This window comes from Gobio gobio, assembly GCF_949357685.1.
Source record: "Gobio gobio genome assembly, chromosome: 14".
NCBI lineage: Eukaryota > Metazoa > Chordata > Actinopteri > Cypriniformes > Gobionidae > Gobio > Gobio gobio.
In genome coordinates, this window is record NC_137107.1 from 33,937,381 (window position 1) to 33,962,938 (window position 25,558).

Below are 25,558 nucleotides of genomic sequence, written 5' to 3' on the forward strand. Positions count from 1 at the left end.
TTACTGCAACGTTGCAAGGAGACGTGATTAAAAACGTTATAGATATGTTTCTGCAACGTTGAGAAAAAAAACGTATTTATAACTAGTGATCGACCGATATATCGATTTACCGATATTTCCCCGATATTTAAGCATTTTACCATAATCGGATATCGGTTTTGTAATATCGGATTTACCGATAAATAGCGGCATCTTGTGGGCGTTTTGAGAATTGCGCACAGGATCACCAAGACAGCGCATCTGAGGCGAGGCGAGACGAGACAACGTTGTGCACGTTGTCTCGTAATTAGTCAACTATATTTAACATAAGTCATTAATATACAAATTAGATGTTACATAAATGCCTGAAATCTAGCTAGTTTATTCAGGATTTGACAGATTATTTAATTCATGCAAAGTTGCATCTGTATTTGGACAGGACTTGACAGATGATTTTACGTGGCTCGGTGAGCTTGTCTCTAAGAGAGACGAGCTCACAGAGGCATGTAAAATAATCTGTCAAATCCTGAATAAGCTAGCTAGATTTCAGGCATTTATGTAACATCTAATTCTAGTTCTAGTTCTAAAAAAAAATCAATATCGGTCGATCACTATTTATAACATGAAAAAACCCAGATATCTGACGTATTAAATACGTAGGATAAAAACGTTATCACAACCTTTTCACAACGTGAAAAAAAAACGTTTTTACAACGTTGATGTGTTTGCCTTCTCATAATTCACTTTTTGTCTCATACATTTTGACTATGTCATAATTATGATTTATCAAAGCAAGATTTTTTTTTATCTTGTGTGGCAGAAATTGGCTTGGAATAGGTTTCTCAGAATAATAATAATAATAGTAATTATAATATGTGGATTTTTTTTGCAGTCTTTGAATCTACATTCTTTCTGTACAAGCCCAAATCTTTACTAGGCAACACTACAGAAGCTTACAAGCTTGCCTTCTTACAAGCTAGGCAAAACCTGGTTTTATACCGGACTCATCCTTTAATGAAGACACTGTAGATTACTTATTATGTAAACTTACACAGAGAGCAGAATGGGCAATGCGTCTACCGCACTGCCAGACTCTTCTGGGAGAAGGACCGACCTTTAGATTTGACAGAGTAGAAGCCCACCGCCTCTCCATTCTTCCAGAGGATTTTGGCAAAGACGTCTTCCCCGTGGCACAGGAATGGCACCTCGTTAGAACTCATTTCCACCGTCCGGTAAATGATGCGGTTCAGCACATATAAGACTATCCTCTCGCCCACAGACCTTACCTGTCCCAATACAATTATGCACAACAGAACATTAGGTTTGCTCGTGGCTTTTCGGGCCTTAAAGTCACAATGTAACAGAAGCAGTGACAGATCTTTTCTTCTGTATTGTGAGGTGTACATCTGTGTGAAACATTATCGAAAAACAAAATGTAAGAAAGGGGTTTAAAGGGATAGTTCTCCCAAAGATGAAAATTATCCCACAATTTACTCACCCTCAAGCCATCCTAGGTGTATATGACATTCATCTTTCAGACAAATACAATCAGAGTTATATTTAAAAAGGCTAATCCAAGCTTTATAATGGCAGCGAATGGCAAATTTGAAGGCCAAAAAAGTGCATCCATCCATTAAAAAAAGTGCATCCATCCATTATAAAAGTAATACACACAGCTCTGGGGGGTTAATAAAGTCCTTCTGAAGTGAATCGATGGGTTTGTGGAAGAAAAATATCCATATTTAAAACTTTATAAAGTAAAATTTCTAGTTTCCGCCAGACAAAAAAACTAGTCTAACACCTTTCGCAGTTCAAACTGTTTACCAATGTCAACGTGGCGCGAATTGCGCTTTTTTTTTAGTAAGTTGAATACGGAAGGCAGTCTAGTCTAGCAGAAGGCCAGAAGAAAGACATTGTACTTTATAATGTGTTAAATATGGGTACTTTTACTTACACAAACGCATCGCTTTGCTTCAAAAGGCCTTTATTAACCCCCCGAAACCGTGTGGAGTATGTTTATGATGGATTCACTTTTTTGGGCTTCAAATTTTGGGCTGCCATTCACTGCCATTATAAAACTTGGATTAGCCAGGAAATGTTTTAATATAACTGATTGTATTCGTCTGAAAGAAGAATGTCATATACACCTAGGATGACTTGAGGGTGAGTAAATCATGGGGTAATTTTCATTTTTGGGTGAACTAAGCCTTTAAGGGGACTAAAGATTGGAGAAGTCTGTCGTTTTAATGATAGATTATGACATTTTGATTACAAATGACAAGTCAAAACTAAAATGAAACATTTGCACGGGTGAATTGTTCAAAATAGCCGACTTTAAACAACAGGTATTCAACGTCAAGTTATTAGAAGGCATTCCTGCAGAGGATCCGGTCTGTCTCACAGGATATTACAACACATGGAATGTGTTATGCTGCATGGCACAGTGGAATGAACAAATACAAGCCCAAAGAAGATGAGTGCATTTTGTATTTTTGAGCGAGCGAGAGAAAGTGCCAATGTGTATATTTACATAACTATTTTAGGACCTTGTTTTAAGGAATTATGAAAGCAAGCCCATGTATGCAAAGCATAGAGTCTGAGACAAAAGCTCACTGTTCAGCCACAAACTACTGCGTGTTTGCAATTATTTGTTTGGCCAAACCGCTACATTTCACTCCTCAAACACTCCCAATTGTTTCCTTTTCTCTCACTCTATAATTAAACATTCACACACATACCAAAATACATTTTATATACATAAAAAAACCCACAAGATCATCAGGAGTGCTTGAAAACATTTGTAAGTCCTTAACAAGGCCTCAAAGAAAATGCCATGGCAAAGAAGCAACATTCTAAATAGACACTGTTCAAAGTATGTCTGAATAATTTCATTAAAAACCCAAACCATTAAAAAAAAAAAGAAAGATTACCTTCACAAGGCCTTCTCTTGCAGGATTTGTCGTTCTGAGAATATCTTCCACTGTGTACCACTGATCAGCCAAGTACAATGCCATAGCTAAGATAAAAATAAGATAAGGGAAGAGAAGAGAAGAGGAATAAAGAAAAATAAGAGTCTATGATGCCTATCATAATCATAGGTAAAAGGGGCAAGAAAGTGGGCTACCTGTGAACTGGTCCTCAGGAGCAAACAGAGCCAGGACTTTGTGTTTGAGGTTGGTTCCATAAAGAGGAACAAACCCGACGTTGGCTGGACTGATTCGGATCTAAAAGACCCAGAAGCAGAGGATTCTTGAAGCAAATTCCCCATTTAGTGATTTAAAAAAAAACACTTACATTAATTAGGGCTGCCAATGCATTGTATTTTAATTGTGATGATAACAATATCTGCTGTTATCATATTTTTCATTTTTGTCGCGAAAACGTTTCGAAAATTTGACATTTCCGTTATCTTGCATTGGTAACGAGCCTCCACTTTTTTTCCTGCTTGGGATTGCCAGATGTCAAGAGCATAAATCCCTCAAACTGAGCTTTTCTCTTAAAAGGATACTTTTTTTTTCTCCAGTGTTTATTATCTTTTTAACCTGGCAACCATGCACACACGCTCTCTCTGGGCTGCAAAAAAATGCTGATGATCTGACAACGGCGACAAACCATAAAAAAACTAAAGTTTAGCCATGTCTATTGAGAAATTCTGCTCGAATGAATGTGTCATACAGCCAGTCTGTGTTCCTTCACGAGGCCGCGTCTGCGATTTTCTACTGCTAGATCTGCGAGCGAACCTTCTCTGTGACAAACTGTAATGAATTCAAACACAAATCCTAACCATATTTCTTACGATGGTTGTTGATTAAATGCACTTATGCAATCTCTCTGCTACAATAGAAAATAAAAATGTAAGATTTGTAATTATTGGAAAAATTATTAGGCACAACCATTTTTGTATAGATTTTCCGTTTAATGAAGGGTTAAATAAAGTCCATGCGCCACCTACTGGCTTATTAGGTGAAGCGAAACATGAAATGGCCTTAATTACTTTGTCCCTTTTGATAATTATATAATAAATAAATGTGTGTGGGTGTGTGTGTGTGTTAACTGTCTCTTGAATATCTGAACATTAATCATATTGATAATTGTGATTATCCATTTAACCATTATTGTGCAGCCCTAACATTAAAGGGATATTTCACTCAATAAAAATTCTGCCATCATTTACTCACCCTCATATCATTCCAAACCCGTAAGGTGCGCCAAGCAGGTTCGGCTCTTCAGAAAATGTGGACTAAACCACTCAATAGTCAATACATTTGGATTAGTTTTACCAGCTCTTTATGAACTTTTTGAAGCGTCAAAATGGTGGTTGCGTAGACTGAAATATCTCAGATTTCATTAAAAATATCTTCATTTGTGTTCCAAAGATGAACAAAAGTCTTACGGGTTTGGAACAACTTGAGGGTGAGTAAATGACAGAATTTTAATTTTTGGGTCAACTATCCCTTTAATTCTTCAGTACAAAACCTGTGTATTATTTGAGCTGTAAAGTTGCTCTCATTATGGTCGCTTTAGGGTTTTAGGTGTTATATTGCCAAGGCAACAAACTTGTAAAATTGGATATAGCTTTGTGCAAAAAAAGGTTAATATTTAGTGTTATTTGTGGTGTGCGTTACCTTTCTGTTGTTGGGCAGGGTAAGGTATTGTGTGTTATCTGGGTTGCTGTAAAGCAGTTTGTTCATGTAGCTCTGGGCCGAACTTTCCAAGTCCTCATGTCTCCCAGACACCAACACATCTACAGGGAACTCCATCCCTGCAGGGGTCAGAGGTCATGAAAATGACAACTTCAGCACTCTGTCATTCAACAGTTTTATTCATTACTATATATTAAATTTGATCAGAATTCATTAAATACTAATTTCTGTCAAATGCTTTCTACCTACATGCAAAGGAACATACTGATGGGCAAAAACACAAATATATATATATATATACTGCACAGAAATATTAGGGCTTTTTGCAAATAGCCATAGAGGAGTTGCCATTAGATATGAATAGAAAGGGGTTTGTATGAGACAATGTAGGATTGATTCAAATGGAAGCCAGACAGGTTGATGGGGAACTGCATATTGCAATCACTATTCTGTCGGTCAGAAATTCTGCGGTCAACACTGAGCTTTGTTAAGTGTAAGTAAGCATGACAATGGACTAAACATAAAATGTTAATCTCACATAATCAGATTGAGTACAGAATAAATCACTTGTCATAAGGGATGTTTGTATGTGTGGTCTACACTCTACATCTCTACTATTTGGATACTAAAGTCAAGGTTTCGCTTCCTTTAAACTTGACTCTTCCACACTAACTCAAAATTCCCTGTATATACTATTTCAACTATACAGCCGATCAGCCATAACATTATGATCCTAATATTGTGTTGGTCCCCCTTTTGCTGCCAAAACAGCCCTGACCCGAGGCATGGACTCCACTAGACCCCTGAAGGCGTGCTGTGGTATCTGGCACCAAGATGTAAGCGGCAGATCCTTTAAGTCCTGTAAGTTGCGAGGTGGGGCCTCCATGGATCAGACTTGTTTGTTCAGCACATCCCACAGAAGCTCGATTGGATTGAGATCTGGGGAATTTGGAGGACAAGTCAACACCTCAAACTCATTTTTGTGCTCCTCAAACCATTCCTGAACCATTTTTTCTTTGTGGCTTGTCCTGCTGAAAGAGGCCACCATTGCTCCATGGTCCAGTTATGATGCTCACGTGTCCACTGTTGGTGCTTTTGGTGGTGGACGGGTCAGCATGGGCACCCTGACTGGTCTGTGGCTATGCGGCTCCATACACAACAAACTGCGATGCACGGTGTGTATTTTGACACTTTTCTATCAGAACCAGCATTAACTTCTTGAGCAATTTGAGCTACAGTAGCTCGTCGGTTTGGCCCACATGGGCCAGCCTTCGCTCTCCACGTGCATCAATGAGCCTTGGCCGCCCATGACCCTGTCACCGGTCCTTCCTTGGACAACGTTTGATAGATACTGACCACTGCAGACCGGGAACACCCCACAAGAGCTGCAGTTTTGGGGATGCTCTGACCCAGTCGTCTAGCCATCACAATTTGGCCCTTGTCAAACTCGCTCAAATCCTTACACTTGCCCTGCTTACAACACATCAACTTTAAGGACAAAATGTTCACTTGCTGCCTAATATATCCCACCCACTAACAGGTGCTGTGATGAAGAGATAAGTGTCAGTGGTCATAATGTTAGGCTTGATCTATGTTTAAAAAATCAAAACAAAACACAAAAACATACACAAACACATTTTATCCAAACAAAGCGGAGACAAAACACATTTATAAACAAAGTCTCTGTTCCAACAGTGCAGAGACTATCCTGAACAACACAGTTGGCTGCAGTCCATCCTCAGCTGGCCTGAATGAATCCCCTATCAACAACTATCTGTGTCACACTGACAATCAGACCGAACAGAAGCGCACACACACACACACACACACACACACACAGTGCCTGCTCATACACACACATACCGAGGCAAGCTTCAGTTATGCTTACAAAAAAAGAAAAAAAAAATTTTTTACTCACCCCTATTCCATCCAACATTTTCATGTCTTTCTTTCTTCAGTGGAAAAGAAATTAAGGTTTTTTTTGTTGAGGAAAACATTTCAGGAGTTTTCTTTACAAAATGGACTTCAATGTCAACATTTTGGTTGCCATTGAAGTCCATTATGTAAAGAAAAATCCTGAAATGTTTTCCTCAAAAACTTAATTTCTTTTCGACTGAAGAAAGAAAAACACGAACATCTTGGATGAGATGGGGGCGAGAAAAAAATAAGGAAATGTTCATTTTAAAGTGAATTAATCCTTTAATGGTTACTTGCCATAGAAATTATGACAATATTTTTCTCGTTACAATGTTCGAGATTCTACAGCTGTGACTTTCAAGGGCACAGCACACACAAGAAATCAATATTACATCTATCCTTACAAGCACTCGCACACGGTCGTACGCAACAGCCTTGAGCCACAAAAACCCAACCAGGCACCAAAGCACCCCCATCACATCCGGCATTCTTCCAGTGGAATGCATGATCTCTTTACATGTGCCAGAGGGGCGCAACGCAGGACCTGAGGCTCAGGACAGCCTGCAAACTATCAGGGAAACCAACTTATATTTATGCAAATAAATCAAGGATCATAGCAAGAGAGAATGCACAAAAATTGGTAAATTCGGCATGAAACGGAAGTTGGTAGTCATTTCTTCCTATTGTTCAGCTTTTTTTAAAGTCAACATTTACATGATGAAAGTCAAGTCGACGTCGACTAGTCTTTGATTACATCATTAATGAACAAATAAGCCTGAACCTCGAATGCGGGTTGCCTTGTGCACAGCTATGGCACGACACAGCGCTGCCTGCTCCATACATAACATCTTATGTTTATCAGTTTATCTTTTGTCTTTGGGTAGTTATATTTCTCACAGATTTCTACTTGTTCTAAATCAGATACAGATAGCACAGTAAGGATTACATTTATATGAATTAGTGAAAGTGTGATTGCATGTGAATTAATTCCACCTGGCAGCATCTCTCTACTAATAGTGAAGCTGTGGGTTTTAGTTACTACGAAATATATGCTAGAGCTTTTCGGTTTCTAAGCTATTTTATTGATAAATCACAGAACAGTGTTGATAATACATTTCTGCGCTATTGAACGTTTGTGTGTGCACGCTGTCTGTATGTGTGTGCATGTTACAATGCAGCAGCGCAGAAGGGCGATTAGCTTACATGTACAATAAGCTGTTTATTTCGTGCATTCACCTGATCAATTTTGAAAATTCAGATAGTAAATGCAAACATATCTTTTTTTAATGTAATTTTAACTGTTTGGAAATGGAGCATTATTCACACCAAACGCGAATAGAGCATCAAAGATGTCTACCGCGTCTAGTTGGACGCTTGAACATTTTGAATCCATTTGCACATGCGTCCACAGCGGATTGGACGCGCGTATAAATCGAGCGTTTGAAGCAAAAAAGACACGCGTTCAAGGCGCTCCAGGAGAAATATGTCATAAAACACCACTCTGTATCTTTTAATTTTCATTCAAAATATATATTACAGGGCTCCAGAGTGCGACTAAATGGTCGCATTTTGCGACTAAAATTTGAGAGTGTGCGACTGAATTTTACATCCAGTCGCACATGTGCGACTAGTAAATTTGCCTGCTGTCGGTACTGGAGAAATTAAGAAAATACACTTACTAATTATAATTGATAGACGTTATGTCTGGCAAATTCTATCTTTGCCAGCCGTTTCTATATGAGATAATATTAAACCATTTGTCCGTGATGCATTTTTGCCATTCGCAGTCCAGAAGAGAGAGAAAGCGAGCTCTCGCTCTCTCACGTGAGCTACAGCGAACAACACCACAAGTCAGCTTTAATGAGTGACGATGGCCAAGAGAACTACACAAAAGTTTAGTCTGCTTAAACTTTAGGGATGTGCTGTGATATTAATCTAATTTTATTTTCGATTTTGGCTTCCAAGAATTATAAAAAGATGGTATGAGGTAAAACTATTCCTATAGCCGTGTTCGTCGAGCTCATCCTTCCCTTCACAGCTGCGCCGTCATTTCTCCCTAAACCTAAAGTAAACGTCAGATTCAGTGATAGTTGTAAACTGCAGTCTCTACTGTTGCTAAACTGCTGGATGTGTTTGATAATAAAGAGCTATTAAATGCACAATAATCCGCGCAAGAGACGCTGTTTCCAACTTCAAGGCGGTTTATGTGTGTGTGCTGCGAAATGGACCGACTTGCACTTTATATTTTAGGCTTCGTGTGCGCGTCTAAACCATCAAATAAACAACAAATAGCCGGTGTCAAAATGACCGGATTGGAGAGTAGTTACTTAAACAGTTTATATCTTAAATGGGCGTAAATAGTTTGGAGAAATAGGAGAATATGATATTATTAATTCTACATTCGATCGGTCTTAAAGGGGCAGCGTCTAATAAACCTGCTGACGATTGAGCCATTCATTCGAATCGAACAAAAGGCAAATAGAAAATATTCACATCTCTTGAATTAATAACTTTAGCTTTTATAAGCATTAATCTATCAATTTATACAGTGAAAACTATGCAGTGTTATTTTACATTTCATTACTTTATTAGATTTCTTTGTAGGTTTGTTCTTTACTGTAATATTAATGTTCGCAGACCTTCCGAATGCCTGCACACTGGTCCATTTACACATAGATGTTTTATATTTTTGTTCAAACTTTGCGGTTTCTTTTGCTATAGATATTTTACTTTTCAGATTATAAAGCCATGTTAATTATGTTCTTAATTATGTTTTTTTTTTTCATAAAAATAAAATAAATAAAGTATAATAAAAAGAACCGGTAAGAATACTGTTAAAGTACCGGATCGATAAGCAGTATCGGTAAGAGTAGTAATACCATTAAAACCTTAACGATACCGATCCCTATCAGTAATACAGTGGAAATTAGTAGATTTGGTTAGCATGTTGATTTGCGGTGTGCGCCCCTAAAATTTCTGGTTGTGCCCCTAAAATCTTCAGTTGGGGGCCACTGTGCTCCTAGTGAAAAAATTTAGTCTGGAGCCCTGTATTAAACATTAATAGCCACACAAATGTGGTCCAGGCAACTCCTACATTATCTTCACTGCATGTATATTTAAATATCCTTAAAAAATAAAGTTTTGAAACTTCTCTTTGCCCTCAGTCAAAACGATTTGGCAGACAACAAATTATAGATTCATGACACCAAAGATCGCCCGTTATATCCACACAAGACGAACCGCTACAGACACAGAGCCAGCGGCAAACGTCAGAAGGACTAGCCGAGGAAAGGCTGCTCTTGCCGGGGTTAATGAGCACTGAGCGACCGGTGATCGCCTGGATCTCACAACTCCAAAAACGCAAGATTATATCTTTTAAATAGGCGCTCTCTTTATAAATAAACCACAGATTTGAGCTTTAAACAACTACATTCTCAACTACAATCTACATTCTTGTGACGTATATCTGAGTGAAATGGCTTTTCTAAACAAGAAAAAAATTGGAGGGAGAGATTTAATTTTGTTCTTTTGGAATTGATTGGATCGTTTTGCTTGTCTGCTTGTCCGGGACAAGTGGATTTTTTGAAGGGGCAAGTCAAAGAGAAGCTGATTAAAAAAATCAATAACCAAAATAACTAGGGAATCACCAAAATGCAAGAATGATTCTGCATTAATTTAGTGTAAGTGGGGATTGATAGTGGATAATACTATATAATGTAGCTAATGAACTGACGATAACAATTTTGCACTGTTGCCTCTCAAGGAGAAATCAAAACAAATGAGCGCCAGGGTTGCCAGATGCCAGCAGGGTTTTCCAGCCCAAAACTTCGCCAAAAACCGCCCAATTTTTTTGGGCTTGTTTCTCGTTTAAATACAAATCATTAACAAGCTTTAAAATTACCAATTTATCGACTAGCCTATATAAACCCTAGAAATTAAATTGAGCTTATTTACACATCAATTTTTTTTTTTTAAGTTATAAATCATTTATATTATTTTTAATAAAAATAATAAGGTATTAGGAAAATTACCTTCTATCTGCTAATTCTTTTAATCAGTGTTAAAATAAAAAAAGAAGAAACCGCGTTTCCATATTTCATTTCTGGTTTAAAAAAGGAAAATGGAATGGACGCAAAAGCGTCCTCAGTCTGACCATTATACTATTAAACTATAAGCTTATGTTACGGAAAATAATGCGATCAACTTAGGCGATCAATGAGTGTTTATTGTCAATAAAAGTCGCTTGGAACAAAAGCAGCCAAACATTTAAAAATAGAGTGGATATGGACATAGAAAATAACCCACTTTAACATTTCAATTATTTAAAATAGCCACATGAAACATGCATATTCATGAATAACATTACATGAAAATCGCATTGAACATATTTATAGAACGTGTCAGTGCGCTCTTTGCAGAAGCAGAACGTTGGCGCATGGCGGGCCATCTCTACACAAAAAAATATTTTCATACGCTAAATATAATAGCAAACTTGAGTTTAACACCTGTGATTTTGAACAATTAGGCCTAATATCATAAAGCTATAGCCTATATTCCACAAACCGATATGAGCTGAAGGTAGTGGGAGGGAGCGTCTGTTGTGAGTTTACGTCAGGGCACGTCAGCCAGCCCAGAGCTGTAGTGTGTGTGTGTGTGTGTGTGTGTGTGTGTGTGTGTGTGTGTGTGTGTGTGTGTGTGTGTGTGTGTGTGTGTGTGTGTGTGTGTGTGTGTGTGTGTGTGTGTGTGAGAGAGTGAGTGAGTGAGAGAGTGAGTGAGTGAGTGAGTGAGTGAGTGAGTGAGTGAGTGAGTGAGTGAGTGAGTGAGTGAGTGAGTGAGTGAGTGAGTGAGTGTGTGAGTGTGTGAGACCTGCTGAACAGAGGGTCGCAGGAAGAAGGATCTGAAGTGCCGGTGTCTCAGCTACAAAAAACACGCCGAACTGATCCAAAACCAGCCCAATTTTTATCCACCCGCCCAAACCCATTTTTGCCCGCGAAATAGATTGCGAAACCACCCAATTGGGCTCAAAAAATGAGCGCCTCACACAAAGAAATTCAGTTAAAAAAAACAGTACAAATTGTGGAGTTTTTAAATTTATAACATATGATACAGTTAAACAACAATCACACGAGTAAGAGTGGTGTTTTCCTGAATACCACCACGATTGAAAATGTTACACTGATTTCATATGACAGTTCCATAAACAATTCATTAACATGAAGTCATTTACATTTTAGATGCAATATTGACCGTCTTTGTTCTATTTCAGCAGCGAAAATAGTTCCAAACAAAGATCACAGCAGAACCACAACGCACTTCACAGCCACAGCGTGTTACTGAATCATTCAGCGTTTTGAGTGAATCGGTTGAATCAAAGATTCAATGACCCGTTCATAAAAGACCATAGACAGTAAAAGAAATGGACACAGCGACCCCATAGACATCCACAGAGAAAAGTGAGGTCAATTAGAAGCACTCACTTCCTGATGGCTGATCGTACTGCGCAGCCTCAGACTGAGATTGACAGTTGTAAGTCTTCTAATAGTTGTGCAAAGTGAAATCTGAATTACCGAATCTTGCAGAGACGGAGAGAGCGTCAGCAGGAGCAACTTTTGGTAATTATTCTGATTCATTATTTTGCAACTTTTGGTAATTATTCTGATTCATTATTTTGCATAGTATTTATTTATTTTAATGAATTGCCTCATAGACGGTAAAAGATTGCCTGCGAGCTTATCCTTGGGTGTATACGGTAATTTCTCTGCTGTGCGACAGAGTCGCGTGGTAATGACGCAAACGTTAGCCTATTTTTACAAAAACGGCTTCTGCAGGGCGATAGTGTAAGATACAAGGTAATGGAGCCTTTCATACATTATCATGTTTCTTTAGAAATAAACAATGGACATATGGAGTCTTTTAACGCCTCAGATGTAAAGTTATTCGCTGTCAAAGTGATGTAAAAATGAATGGGAGTCAATGGAATGCTAACAGCAGGTGATGGCTTGGTTAGCAATGGCTGCCCCTATGGAAGGTACGCTTTCCGGGTGCTGGATTACGACCTTGTAAACGACTGCCTCATTCTTGAATGAATCAGCCATTTGAATGAATCGTTTCAATGAATCGACTCAATGACTCACTCATTAAGACCGTCACATGCTGCCACCTACTGGTGGTTTAGTTTCATCTTTAAACATTATTTCCATTATTTCTTATTTGTATATTGAAATATATTTAAAACAATCTCAATTTTTCAGTGTAAATTATTTAATTCGATTTGCCCTATAGTGTCTTATTCTAAATTAGTTTATAGATCAAATTTAAGAAAATAAAATGAAAGCTGAAGCATAACCGATATCTAATAAGATTAAGGAAATAAAAGGTAAAAATATGCAGATTTAAATATGTCAAAGCTGCTGATTGAACACTGGTGGGAATATTGCTTCAGAATAAATTATATTTACCAAAAAATAATAATAATAATCCGGACAAGCAAATTGTTTGCTTGGACAAGTGAATGGCAGATTTGGCCTGTTCAAGCACGTGAACAGGCTTAATGTCGAGCCTTGCTATTGCTGTGATCTCATGTGACTGACAGGTTGTCCCGCCCTCACGTCAGTAAAGAAGAGATGTAGTTGCATGTGGCAGGGGAAGTTAATTTGATAAAAGATCATGAGGGCATGACAATACTGCAATATTCCATTAAAAAACAAAAACAAGAATTGTCCGTTTTGACTTCATAGTGATTTTAATGATTTTTGCAATCCTAATTCACATTAAAAGGTGCATACATTACACACAGCAGCTTTAAAGAAAACTAGCTGAAAACAGTGTTTTAGCCTAAATCCTTTGCTTCTGAATCTGCATGTTTTGTTTATATACTTGCATTTGCATTATCCAACTAATATCATATAAAAATATGCATCTTTTTTAATACTCTCTCACTTTTGATTTGCTGCTAAATGCAGGTTTAGCATCAGTCATAATAAGTGTGCAAAAGCTAAAACCAATAAATAGCATGTTGTCCAGCGCCACATGTTGCGTAACAGCTGTCTACAGGAAAGGCAGGAAATAAATGGCTGGGGCCCCTAGCACACTCTCTGCTCTCAATGTAGAATGTATAACATGCATAGAATGCACTATTGACCATATGCTCTGATATGCAGACAGACAGAGAACGCTTTGTCAGCTACAACTTAATGCATGCACGCAAGATGTACACAGGACTTTTAACTGAAGTATTTCTAAGAATAATAATTCAGGATGCACTAGTATTCAAAAGTTTGGGGTCAGTAAGATTTTTTAATGTTTTTGAAAGAAGGTGCGGTCACATATAGCATAATATCACGGGCAAAAAGGGCCCATTGTCTATTGTCAATAGTGTAGCAATGTATAAACGCACAGCTGACACAGAAGTCACTTTTGAACTAAGCAGCCTTCTGTTGGTCAACTTGACAAATCCACATGAATTGCGAAATCTGTGCGGGGAAATCTTTCGCACTCACACTATTGAGATGACTGGATTTCACCCGCGAAAATTAAATGAACAACAATAAATGTGACCACCCCTATGCTTGCTCACCAAGGTTGCTTTTATCAAAAAATACATTAATATTGTGAAATATTATTATCCTGTAGAAACTTCTTCCATTTATATTCAATTACACGCTGTCATCCCTTTACAGTTCCTACTCTCAAAAAATACTTGAATTACATGTTGACTTTTAAAACTAAATTTAGCGCCTAAAGCTATTTCTGATACTTAGTTTTCTACTTTATAATATGCATTCCTGTGATGGTAACTGAATTTTCAGCAGCCATTACACCAGTCTTCAGTCACATTAAACTGATTTCTGAAAGATCATACACTGATTTGGTGCTCAAGAAACATTATTATTCAACATTGTAAACATTGTGCTGCTTAATATTTTTGTGGAATACTTTTTTAGTATTCTTTAATACTAGAAAAGAAGAAAGATTTAAAAGAAATAGATATATTTTGTGTCTGTCTTTAGGGTCATTTATGATCATGTAAATATGGAAGCTTGTTTCGGCCACAGAATAAAAAATTAAAAAGGTAATTGCTTTTTTCCTCAGAATTGCGATATATAAGTCGAAATTGCAATTGTGACTTTATAACATACAATTGCAAGATATAAAGTCAGAATTGTGAGACATAAACTAGCAATTTTAAGAAAAAAGTCAGCCTTTTTCTGCTCCGTTTATTTCTCAATTCTGAGAAAAAGTCAGAATTGCGAGTTATAAATCTTATAAAGACTTTTTATCATGCAATTCTGACTTTCTGACTATAACGCAGTAGTAAGATAAAGTTGCAATTATTTTCTAAATTGTTTTATTCTGTGGGAGAAACAAGCTTTTATAAGTTAACGCATCCTTGCTGAATAAAAGTATTCTTTTTTTTTTAAGTATTCTTTTTTTTGAAGTCCCCAAACTTCTGAATGGTAGTGTGTGTGTGGAAAAAACAGTACAAACAGAAAAAGTTATAGAACATAGAAGGTTTAAACTCTAAAAGCAGAGAAAATGTCTCTCCTTAAAACACACTCTCTGTTTGCAACTAAGCATATGGAGTGTAGCATTCCAAACTACCAGGGGTCACGTTTTGGACTAAATGAAAGCAACCCCCACTCTTGAGTGAAGCCAGCGATCTGAAACCCCTTACAATCCTGGTTCACTGAGGGCTATTCTTGCCCCTGTTGTAGTATCACGCAAGCAGGGGAGATAAAGCCAATTAACTTAATCAATCCTAAGCTAAAATCAGCAGGAGGGGTTATTAGTGCATTACAGCCACTGCACCTGGAAGGGAAGTCATGTAGATCTAAGGCTCAGATAAATATTAAAAAAAACCTTAGAGTTGCTAAACAACTTGCATTTATGTGACAACTAGCCCCAGTCTCTTTATATTAAAAAAGTAAAGGCATAGTCATCTGATCTGAACAGAGAATGGCTGGCGGTAACACACAAGCAGACAGTTAGAACTGTGTGTGAATGTGTGTGTGATTACCACAGCTATCCTTACATAACAAATGAGCCAATTCACTCATTCTCTCCGTGTCAGATAGAATTAGCAGACAAGCACAAAAAGAAAATTCTGAAGGCAGTGTCTCATGGTTAATCAACACTAATGTTGACTCAGCATAAAGTTCCTAACTGCAACTTGCCACTATTCTTATTATAGCACGTGTGATTTTCTCAAAGTCTTCAAAATGTATTTAAAAACTGACAGTGAAAGTTGCCAACTCAAACTAGAGTGAAAGATAACAATTCAAAGAGACATGACAGACGGTGGAGAGATCCTGTTGTCACAAAAACAAGGAGGGTGTGTTAGAGAAATGTGATGTTTCTGAGGGACCGGGGTGGTGTTGTTTGAATTCTAGCGCTGGATTGAACTGGTTTAGTCAGAAGGGACATGACCAGAAAGCAAACTACACAATAACTTGGAGATGAAAGTTAAAGGGATAGTTCACCCAAAAATGAAAATTAGCCCATGATTTACCCTCAAGACATCGTATATGACATTCTTTTTTCAGACGAATACAATCGGAGTTAAATAAAAAAATGTCCTGGCTCTTACAAGCTTTACAATGGCAGTGAATGGCCGTTTCTGTTTTGAAGTCCATAATAAAGTGCATCTATCCATCATAAAAGTGCTCCACACGGCTCAGGGGGGTTAATAAAGGCCTTCTGAGGCGGAGCAATGCGTAAGAAAAATATCCATATTTAACACTTGACACCTCTTGCAGTTCAAACAAATATCAAAATCCTCCAGCATTTCTCTCAAAATTCTCATTTTAGACTTCTAATTCATGACCAGTGTTCTGTTTTACTCTATCCTTTGCACTTACGCGTTCGTCAAATCGTATTGCGTCAAGTCAAGAGTTACTCTTTCTCTGTAAATCAATGCGCACGGCTGTCTGCCAGAAGCTAGTTATTTTAGTTTATAAAGTTTAAAATATGGATATTTTTCTTACCCTTCGCTTCAGAATGCCTTTATTAACCCCCCGGAGCCGTGTGGAGCACTTTTATGATGACAGAAACGGCCATTATAAAGCTTGGAGGAGCCAGGACATTTTTTTATATAACTCTGATTGTATTCGTCTGAAAGAAACACCTAGGATGACTTGAGGGTGTGTAAATCATGTGGTAATTTTAATTTTAGGGTGAACTACCCCCTTAAGACACTTGTTTAAAAGGCAAATATATACCTTTTTTTATAGAGACAATTCAAATAATTTGTTGATCACAGGTAGTAGGCCTACATAATCAATCAATCTCTTTACCCTGGTGGTAGACTAAATAAAAAATAGAACAGTTGATGGGTCATTCCACGAAATCGGTGCCTTTTGTGTCCCTAAGAAATAATCAGACATAGAATTATTATAACAACACAAATTTGTGATTTAAAAACATAATAATACTATGTATTGTTTCCTCAATATTACATTAAATTAAAGTCAATTAAATATTATTTTAAGTAATTAAAATTGCTTCTAAGATGATAAGGGTAAGGTTTTTGCCATGTCCCTCGATATGATTGTTCTTTTTCAGCAGGACTTTTAATTTGCAAACTGAAGGCAAAATTATTCTAAAATCACATTTGCATATAGCTATAAGTATATTCTCATTGTTAAGCAGTGTTTGGGCATAAGTATTTTTTTTTTTTTTAACATACAAATCATTTTATCGTTGTCCCTTGATTCCATGTCATTCCTGTTACCCTCACCAAAAAACCCTTTAAAATAATTGTGCATTCCAGTGACATCACTTCCAGGAAGTTACATCATCTCTCATCATTATTCCAACAGTCAAAACAAGTAATTTTCTCTCTCTCTTTTATAATGTTCTATTTTTGATGATTTATGAGGGTTGACTGAGGTGGGGACATCATGCAATGTCAAAACTGTTGCCATTTTTAAAAGTATAAATTAAAATTATTATTTATTTAACATAATGAAATCAATATCTACAAGTAATATCGCTTCAAAGTTTACACCATGTGCTTTTGTGGTATTGACAGTTAGCTAGCAGTTAGCAAATTAGCTTGAATTTGTCAAACCTGTTACCGTCAGCCCTGTTACTTTTCTATAGTAACAGGTTGTGACATGTGGGTAACAGGGATTACATGACATGTGTCACCTAAGCCACACTGTTTTTAAAGTTTATCTGTGTAAAATGCAAAAATTTTTAAATGTCATCCTGCGTGTATTATTGAGCTAATGCCTATATTATTCAGAGTGGGTGGTATATGAGGATCAGTTACATTTTTAGTTAGAATTGTTGGTATTAGTATTATTGGTAATTAAAGTATTAACTGTTTAAATAGTTTTAACATTTGTGTGATGATTTAAATGTTATTTTATATTTGCACTTTAATGCACTTTTTCAGATGATAGTAGTATGCCATTAAGTGCAGCAGAAAAACAAATGATATTGGAAGAATGTTTGTAACCAAGCAGATCTCGCCCTCCATTGACTAACATAGTATTTTTTTCCTACTATGGTAGTCAATGGTAGTCAACATTTTAGATATCTTTGAAATGTAATGTGCTTCACTAATACAACCATGCCAAGTAAGTGCAAACAATATAATGCAATTTAAAAAGTTTACAATATTATGTAAACAAATTTGTGCAGTGTATGCTGAAGAATGTGTGTCCTGTCATCCCTGTTACTCTGGTCAGTCCTGTTACCATGATGTCAGTCCTGTTACCGTCATTAATTTCATAAAATATATTAAAATTATATTTGAAATGGCCTTCCCAGTTTTTCCTTTGTAAACCTATCAACATTGTATTTTGAACAAAGCCCTTCTTTTAATATCTCTCTTGTAAAAATATATATTTTTCTTAATTGGCATGTGATCATCCTCTAAAATTAGTAAATTCTTGGTCATCTGAATGACAAATATAAGATTGAAAAAAATTATCCAAAATTTGAAACAATCCAACTGAAAAGAGGGACTAAAAAACTGCTCAAATACGTTAAAACTATAACATATTTCTAATTAAAACTATTGTATATAGTAGGCTAACGCTTGTGTCTGTAACAGGGATGACAAAAATATCAAAACATGAGGTAGATAAATAGTCATAAAATAAAAAATGTCGTAGCCTGAGATGGCACAATAGAATTTATTGTCATTTTAAGCTGTCTTCATTTCATGGATATTTTTAAAACATAAATTAAACTTATTTTATATTTTAACTTTTCTAAGTTGAAAAGGCACTGATTTCGTGGAATGACCCTGATGTTCATGTCAATTCATGTTTAACAGAACTGCTCTCTCTTTCTCTTCTCGTTCAAAAAGAACACAGTGTTCTCTTTTCATGGAAGAAGGATATGCTATATGACACGACTACCCCCTCACAACAAGCTCCAGTTATGGCAAATCCGAATTATTTTCGAGAGTCGATTCTTTCAAACAGTTCTTTTCAAAGAACCGGTTCAAAAAATTAATCATTTTTTATGATGGGCGTTTATTGTAATTTATTTTGTGCAAGGTTGAGTTTGTTGCAGCCATGATTCATGATTCAGTCATACAATGAAGTTATAAAAAGATTACGTTAACATCTGCTATTCGTAGTCAAGTCATTTAATTTTCACTAATTATCGGTTCTCATGTTTGATACGGATCGGTTCAGATCGATTGTAACCGGTTCAATCGAATCATACAAATTACGATTCGTTCATGAATTAGACATCGCTAGCTCCGCAATGTATGAGCTCCACTGACTTTAATGGACTATTCAAAACAAGCGACAACTTCTCTTAAAAAATCATTACAATTATGAATGAACCGTTTTACACAAAGTGCAGGGAACGATTCAGACTGAGGGGGTGTGTCAGAAAATGTGTCTACATTAGCTCTATGACCAACAAAAACACCGTCATCATGACTAGATTAATAAAACCACGGCTTTAAGATATTTTATATAACATGGAAGCGCAAACAATGAGGCGAAGAATGAATAACCAAACAAAATAAAAAGTAAAGAAGTCTTATAGTAGCCTAAGTGAATTATAAAGTTCATACCCATAATTCATGTAATTCCACCATATATTATAAATGCACGCAGATCAAGAACTCATAGCTCAAACATGAGTTTCGTAAAGCGCATGAGTGCGCAAGCTCATATTTTACCCATTTTTTGTGCGCCTCACCTGAAGTCGCATGCACATTTCATTTTTGATTGTAACAAAGTGTCCCCAAATGAAATGCAATGTTTCAACACAATGTGTCAGATACGGCCACTCCTGAGAGATTATGAGAGATACAAGCTTACACGTTGCTTATTTCTAAGTATATTTAATATGAGACATAGAAATCAATTGCATCCCTCAATACTGGGCCGTGCCAGTTCAGTTTGCTTTCACAACACTCGAGAAACTATCTGCCATGCACGCGGCTGGAGGAAAACTGTCGACTCACCTTAATCCTGCTGACGATGTGGTTTTTTATGCGTTTTAATTTTTCCTTTGAGCGAGTTTTTTTATCCAATAGCCGGTTTAAGCACGGAACCTCCGCTTGTTGTTAATAGCGTAAGCTCGGGGACGCGGTCAGCCCTGCGCGCGCACCCGTAGAGCTGCTTTCTACGGGGTGTGCGAGGTCTCAAATATCTCCACAAAAAGTAAAGGATTTGAGGAGTTTACTATATTTGTCTTATGTTTAAGTGTCATGAGAGGCAAACTATACTCCCATCTATCAAAATTCCAAGAAGCGACGGTGAACAGAAAGATAAAATTGTCACAAAAGATTGTGGTGCATTAGGTAAGCAAAAGTCAGCTTTCACAGGTTGTCGCGTCTGTGTAGAATGTGACGTATAAGAGCAAGAGGATAAGTTTGTCAGTGGAGATGTAAAAATAGACTAAAGTCTTGCATTGGCTATCTGGTTAAAGCAGGTGTCAGACAGTCCATGTTTCTGGTGAATTTGTACAAAAATAGCTGAGCTACAGTAGATGGGAGTCTGAGATTGAGAAATAGGCTAGTTTTTTCCCCCAAGGAATGCACAGTAGGCTACATAACAAATTGAGACAACACAGAGATTCTGTGCTAAAGTGCCAGACAGTTAAATAATCATCAAGAAATATAATTGCTGAAAATAAATAGCCTGCTAAATAAAAAAATATTAAACAAGTAAAAAAGTTTTCTATTATAATTTGGGGTTATGTCCATTTTGTAATTATAGATTTAGGTTTAATGTATGTATGTATGCTTAAATTAATTAATTAAAAAGATACAAATAAAAACTACATTGAAAACATGCTTAACACCCCCAAGTGTTTGTAAATCATTGTTGCTATTGTTAAACTAAAATCTTTTTTACTAAAGGCACAATGTGTAGTTTTTCGCCACTAGAGGTCAGCTATTCAAAACAAAGGCGTAGCTTGATGATGCCAAGTTTGAGAGCGGATTCATAGGAGAGATCGTCTTCACCTCACAGCCGGTGGAAAAGAATCGGGACGGGACTCGGGCAGAAATCTTGCATGGATGAGATTATTAACATTACTGTAGGATGAAGCAGAGCAGGACCGAGTGTTGTTGGAGCTGAACGAGGTCCCTGGAGCAATTGCTAATGAGAGATGAGTGTGACACATGACGATGGCGGCGCTGGCGTCACTGTTTTATCATATTAGATACATTTGAGTGTATTGAAAGTTATGTTATAATGCTTCTCTGTGCGTTCGCTCAACGGCTACTATGAGACACTTGTAAATCAAGAAAATGAGATTCAAACAATAAGAATAAACGTGTTGAGCTATATAACAATGATTGTTTTATGTCTATTAATGTATCCAAACAGTTGTTCCCTTGTCTGATAAAACACGTAATATATTAAAGCATATCTGGTGCTTTCTTGGTTTCTACAAAATACGTAAAATATATGGAAATGCGTGTATGATGTCACTGATAGGCGACATATGGTCCATGTATAATCACATTAGATTATGTTAATTAGATGTCTTATTCTCCCTCATAATAAGATTATGTGCATTAGTTTCAGTTTCAAGGTACTTTATTGGTATATTCAAATATTCATTATTCATATTGTTGAAAGCAGAGATGCATGATGATCAAACAATGCACATAATGTTGATGGTCAAGCTGATGGCTACATAACACGCATTATCACACTTTCTTTTTCAGTTGTGTTAACTTTATTGCCTGAACTTAAAGCAATGATAATTTATTTATTATTCATTTTTGCTAGGCAAGATATTTTAAAAGAAAGAGTATCCCAAACTGTTCCGTTGTAAAGTTCATAATTTATTAAATTAGTTCAAAAATTAAAACAGCAAAAATCGATCATTTCAGTTCTCATACAGAAGCTTCAGTACAGTCAGATCAATAATATTATTGAATATTTAAGTGTCCCCAACTATAAGCAAGCCAGAGGCGATGGTGAGAAAGAACCCAAACCCCATCAGGTGACAGAATGGAGAGAAAAAACCTTGGGAGAAACCAGGCTCAGTCTGACCAATAGCCTCTTTTTTTTATGAATAATAAATAAATATTCAAATACATAAAAAATAAAATAAAAAATACCTGTTTTTCATATACCTTTATATCCACGAAGGCACAAACACATAAATAGCCTATACATATTGTAAATACATATTTTATTTTAAAATGTCCTAAAACATTTTTTAGACCCAACTCTTCATGTTTCCCGCTTTATTTCAAACTTTTGAAATATATATATATATTTTTTTTAATAAATAGAAAATGCCTCTCTTCTTCTTAAATTTTTATCAATATCACTGGAAATCGTATGTGTTCAGTGCTAATAATAAAAAAAAAAGAGGACGTGATTACATTTTTAAAAATGTTTCGGAACTGGATTTGTTTGATCAGTTCTTTTAAAGGCACACATGTTCAGTTATACAATCTTTTAGGTGGCAATGGTTTCCTCGTTATTTTCACAAGGGCATTCCTCCATAAGTGCTGCTGGTTTATTAATTATTTTTGTATTTTCCAGGCACAAAAGCCCCATAGGACTTCTGAACAGTGGTTCAAAAAGCCAACTCATGCTTTATTGCTTTGTACACAGCAGGGGGCGACAGAGAATAACTTATACAGCCAGGCAGTCAGTATTACAGTGTCCTCCACGGCAGGAATCAATTATTTATACTTTACTCTGCACATTCAGACGTTTTTCTGCAAGCATGTCTTCTAAACATTCCATAAGGACAGGATCCACTTTTGGATCTACTTTATTAGCAAACCAGTGGCCGTAGTTTAGGAGCCATCTGAGCTCAGCAGCACCATAAATACACACAGCTCGTACACTGACTCCAGTGCATGGTGGGTAAAGTTGCCTTTCTAAATACGACCACTTTACCAGGCGTGTTTTACTCATCAGTTCTGAGATCTCAGGATCAGATCTCGGCACTTCACCTGGTACTCCAGGCACACGAACCAGAGTCGCCCAGAAATGTTCATCAGGTGAGTATGTATCCTCAGACCAAGCCAAGAAATCCCTGGCTAGAAAACTCCAGTGAACAAAAACCACAAATTCCCTTGAGAGAGTAAAGTATGCGCTGCCCACAAACATATCTATTTTGTGAGGTGGTGGAGATTTCTCCTCAGACGTAGCGACAGGTGTGTCGTAATACTCCGATTTGTTATTTTTCTGGTTATAATGAACACTCCAGCGCCATTGCTTTCCTTCAGGCCACTTGCTCTCCACCATGTTCCTGCCTTTCAGCTTTTTTAGATCCGACACCAGCTCAGCGTTTGTGCGCAGTGGAAAGTCCTGGCCGCACAGGTTGATGACATACTTCCACTTAACCTCAGAATCTAAGAGGTCAGACAGGCAATTAAGATCCGCTTTGAGTCGTGAGATGCCTGCATACTGCACCCTCTCCAGTTTAGAGGCTATGAAGACGTTGGGGATGCAGCGGGCCAGACCTTTCATTGCTGAAATAAAGTCAGCTGAGGACTTCAGATCATAATTTATGCAATATATGTTATGTGGCATATAAACGGCCCTGAGCAACCTCTCCACAAGATCTGCATCTTGATGAACAACCAAAGAGTAAGCAAGGGGAAATTCACGCTCAAATTCAGTGCCTTGAATCGCATCATAGCCCTGTGAGACAAACCGATCACAATCAGAGGTGGCATTCGCGATCGTCTGGTCAGTTGCCTCTACGTAGGTTTTTTGCTTGCGGATGGCTAAAGTTTTTCCCACTTCCACAGGTTCCATTTCATATATTGCTGTGCAATTAATGCCATGTTTAACTGTCAGCCGTGGCCTCTCAGAGACTCTAATTTCCTGTCCTCTTCCTTTATTTACTCTTGAAAAAGATATAAGAAGTGCCAGTGTTAAAACGATAAATAAGGCATTTCTCAGTTTGAGGTGGATCCACAATCTGCCCATTCTGTAGGGATAAATAAAGTCACATTACAAATTATGCTTACTGTATGAAATTTAAACATGGAAAACTATATGTATCACACAAGAATAAGCGTTTGATGTTGCTTCTATTAAATAAATGAATGATAAATGAACAAGAAAGTTAAACAACTTACATTTTACAGGCATCATGTATTGACCGATTCTGTCTATTTTTGCTCTGCAAAGAAAAAATAGTTTCAGTGAAAACAACAGGTTACTGTCGTAACCCGGTTCTCTGAAACATTGAGTGAAGAGATCCACCTATGGGAAGGGCATCCATACCTGACCTCTGCAGAAGCATCCAATTGCACCAAAGTCTGGCAAGACAGACAGAAGCGTGCAGCCAATGTCCGTTAAGGCCCCACTCTTTACCTGTGGGCATAAAAGACCTGCACGCACTACTGTACATCAGTAAGTATATTCGCTTCTCGTGTGGTAAGCAGGGCAAAGCTGGTGGATCTCTCCACTCTATGTTTCAGAGAACCAGGGTTACGACAGTAACCTATTGTTCTCTTTCATCATCTCGTGTTCGAGATCCACCTATGGGAGAGACATGGACAGCTCCCCGATTTCCCAATACACTCACAGTGAGGTTCTGTTAGCCAGAGAAAGACGGTCACCCCAAGGGGTGGTGCTTGACACGTCTCATAATCATGAACCTGCCACACCAACGCACACACATAACTGCGGTGTAAAATCAGGATATGAAATGTGTGTGGCACACACAAGAGAAGGTAGGGTTAAGACGATCCCACCCCCAAAACCGAATGTGCTACCGAGGTTCTGGTGACATCCAGCCTGTAGTAACGCACAAACGTATGGTGAGAAGCCCAGCTGACAGCAGAGCAAATGTCCTGCCCTGAACAGAGCCCAAGAGGCGGCTAAGCCCCTCGTGGAATGAGCTCTGAGAGTTGCACTCCCTTCGATTCATATGCCAAAATTATAGCGTCCACAAGCCAATGTGAGAGGCGTTGTTAGATAGGGGATTCCCCTTGTGGCGAGGTGCCCATGGAACAAAGAGCTGGTCACTCTTCTGGAAAGGACTGGTCATAGCCAAATGCATCTGTAACGCACGGACTGGACACAGGGCATTCAGCCTTTGATCCTCCATGGAGGAAAAAGGCAGAGGGTAAAAAGCGGACAGCTTCAACACCACCGATGTGAACGCAGGGAAACATTTCGTCATGAAGGCCAGATTAGGCTTAAGGAAAACCTTATCTCCACCCGGAGAGAATTTAGTGCATGGACCGAAAGTGCATGCAACTCACTTACACGTTTGGCTGACGCCAAGGCCGGAAATATTTCCCAGAGGCTCAAAAGGGAATTTAGACAGACCCTCCAGCACCATGGAGAGGTTCCAATCAGGGACCGTTCTCCTAATGAATGGCAAAGAGCGATGGGCACCCTTCATAAATCTCTCCTATTAGAGGATGCTGCCCAACCGTTGAGAAACGGCCCTTGCATTCTGTATAGTAGCAACCACACGCGGGGAAAGCCCTAGTGCGCTTAGGGTTGCCTGTGATAAATCTCCCTAGCCTGGATGCCAGCCGAACTTAGACCCGCCCACAACATTTGAGGTCGGGAAGTTCGGTCTGGACTTGATTCATT

At 37.7% G+C, this 25,558-nt stretch overlaps 2 protein-coding genes across 2 annotated transcripts in view; both read right to left on the reverse strand.

The window, feature by feature from the left end:
- fam169ab (family with sequence similarity 169 member Ab) overlaps positions 1 to 20,373 on the reverse strand; it is a 37,141-nt gene extending 16,768 nt beyond the window's left edge. Inside the window, exons 1-5 of the mRNA XM_079834435.1 lie at positions 19,981 to 20,373; positions 4,605 to 4,741; positions 3,104 to 3,203; positions 2,910 to 2,995; positions 1,094 to 1,265 (exon numbers count right to left, since the gene is read on the reverse strand). Of these exons, the coding sequence (XP_079690561.1) occupies positions 1,094 to 1,265; positions 2,910 to 2,995; positions 3,104 to 3,203; positions 4,605 to 4,739 (493 nt within the window). The 5' untranslated portion in view covers positions 4,740 to 4,741; positions 19,981 to 20,373. The remainder of the gene's footprint in view (positions 1 to 1,093; positions 1,266 to 2,909; positions 2,996 to 3,103; positions 3,204 to 4,604; positions 4,742 to 19,980) is intronic.
- A 2,302-nt stretch (positions 20,374 to 22,675) lies between these two features.
- Positions 22,676 to 25,128, reverse strand: LOC307137105 (beta-1,3-galactosyl-O-glycosyl-glycoprotein beta-1,6-N-acetylglucosaminyltransferase 4-like; the record flags this gene model as incomplete). The annotated part of the gene is made up of 3 exons (XM_079834584.1): positions 22,676 to 23,849; positions 24,727 to 24,870; positions 24,980 to 25,128. The coding sequence occupies 3 exons, from the start codon at positions 25,126 to 25,128 to the stop codon at positions 22,676 to 22,678; spliced, it is 1,467 nt and encodes a 488-aa protein (XP_079690710.1).
- Between the last annotated feature and the right edge of the window lie 430 nt (positions 25,129 to 25,558).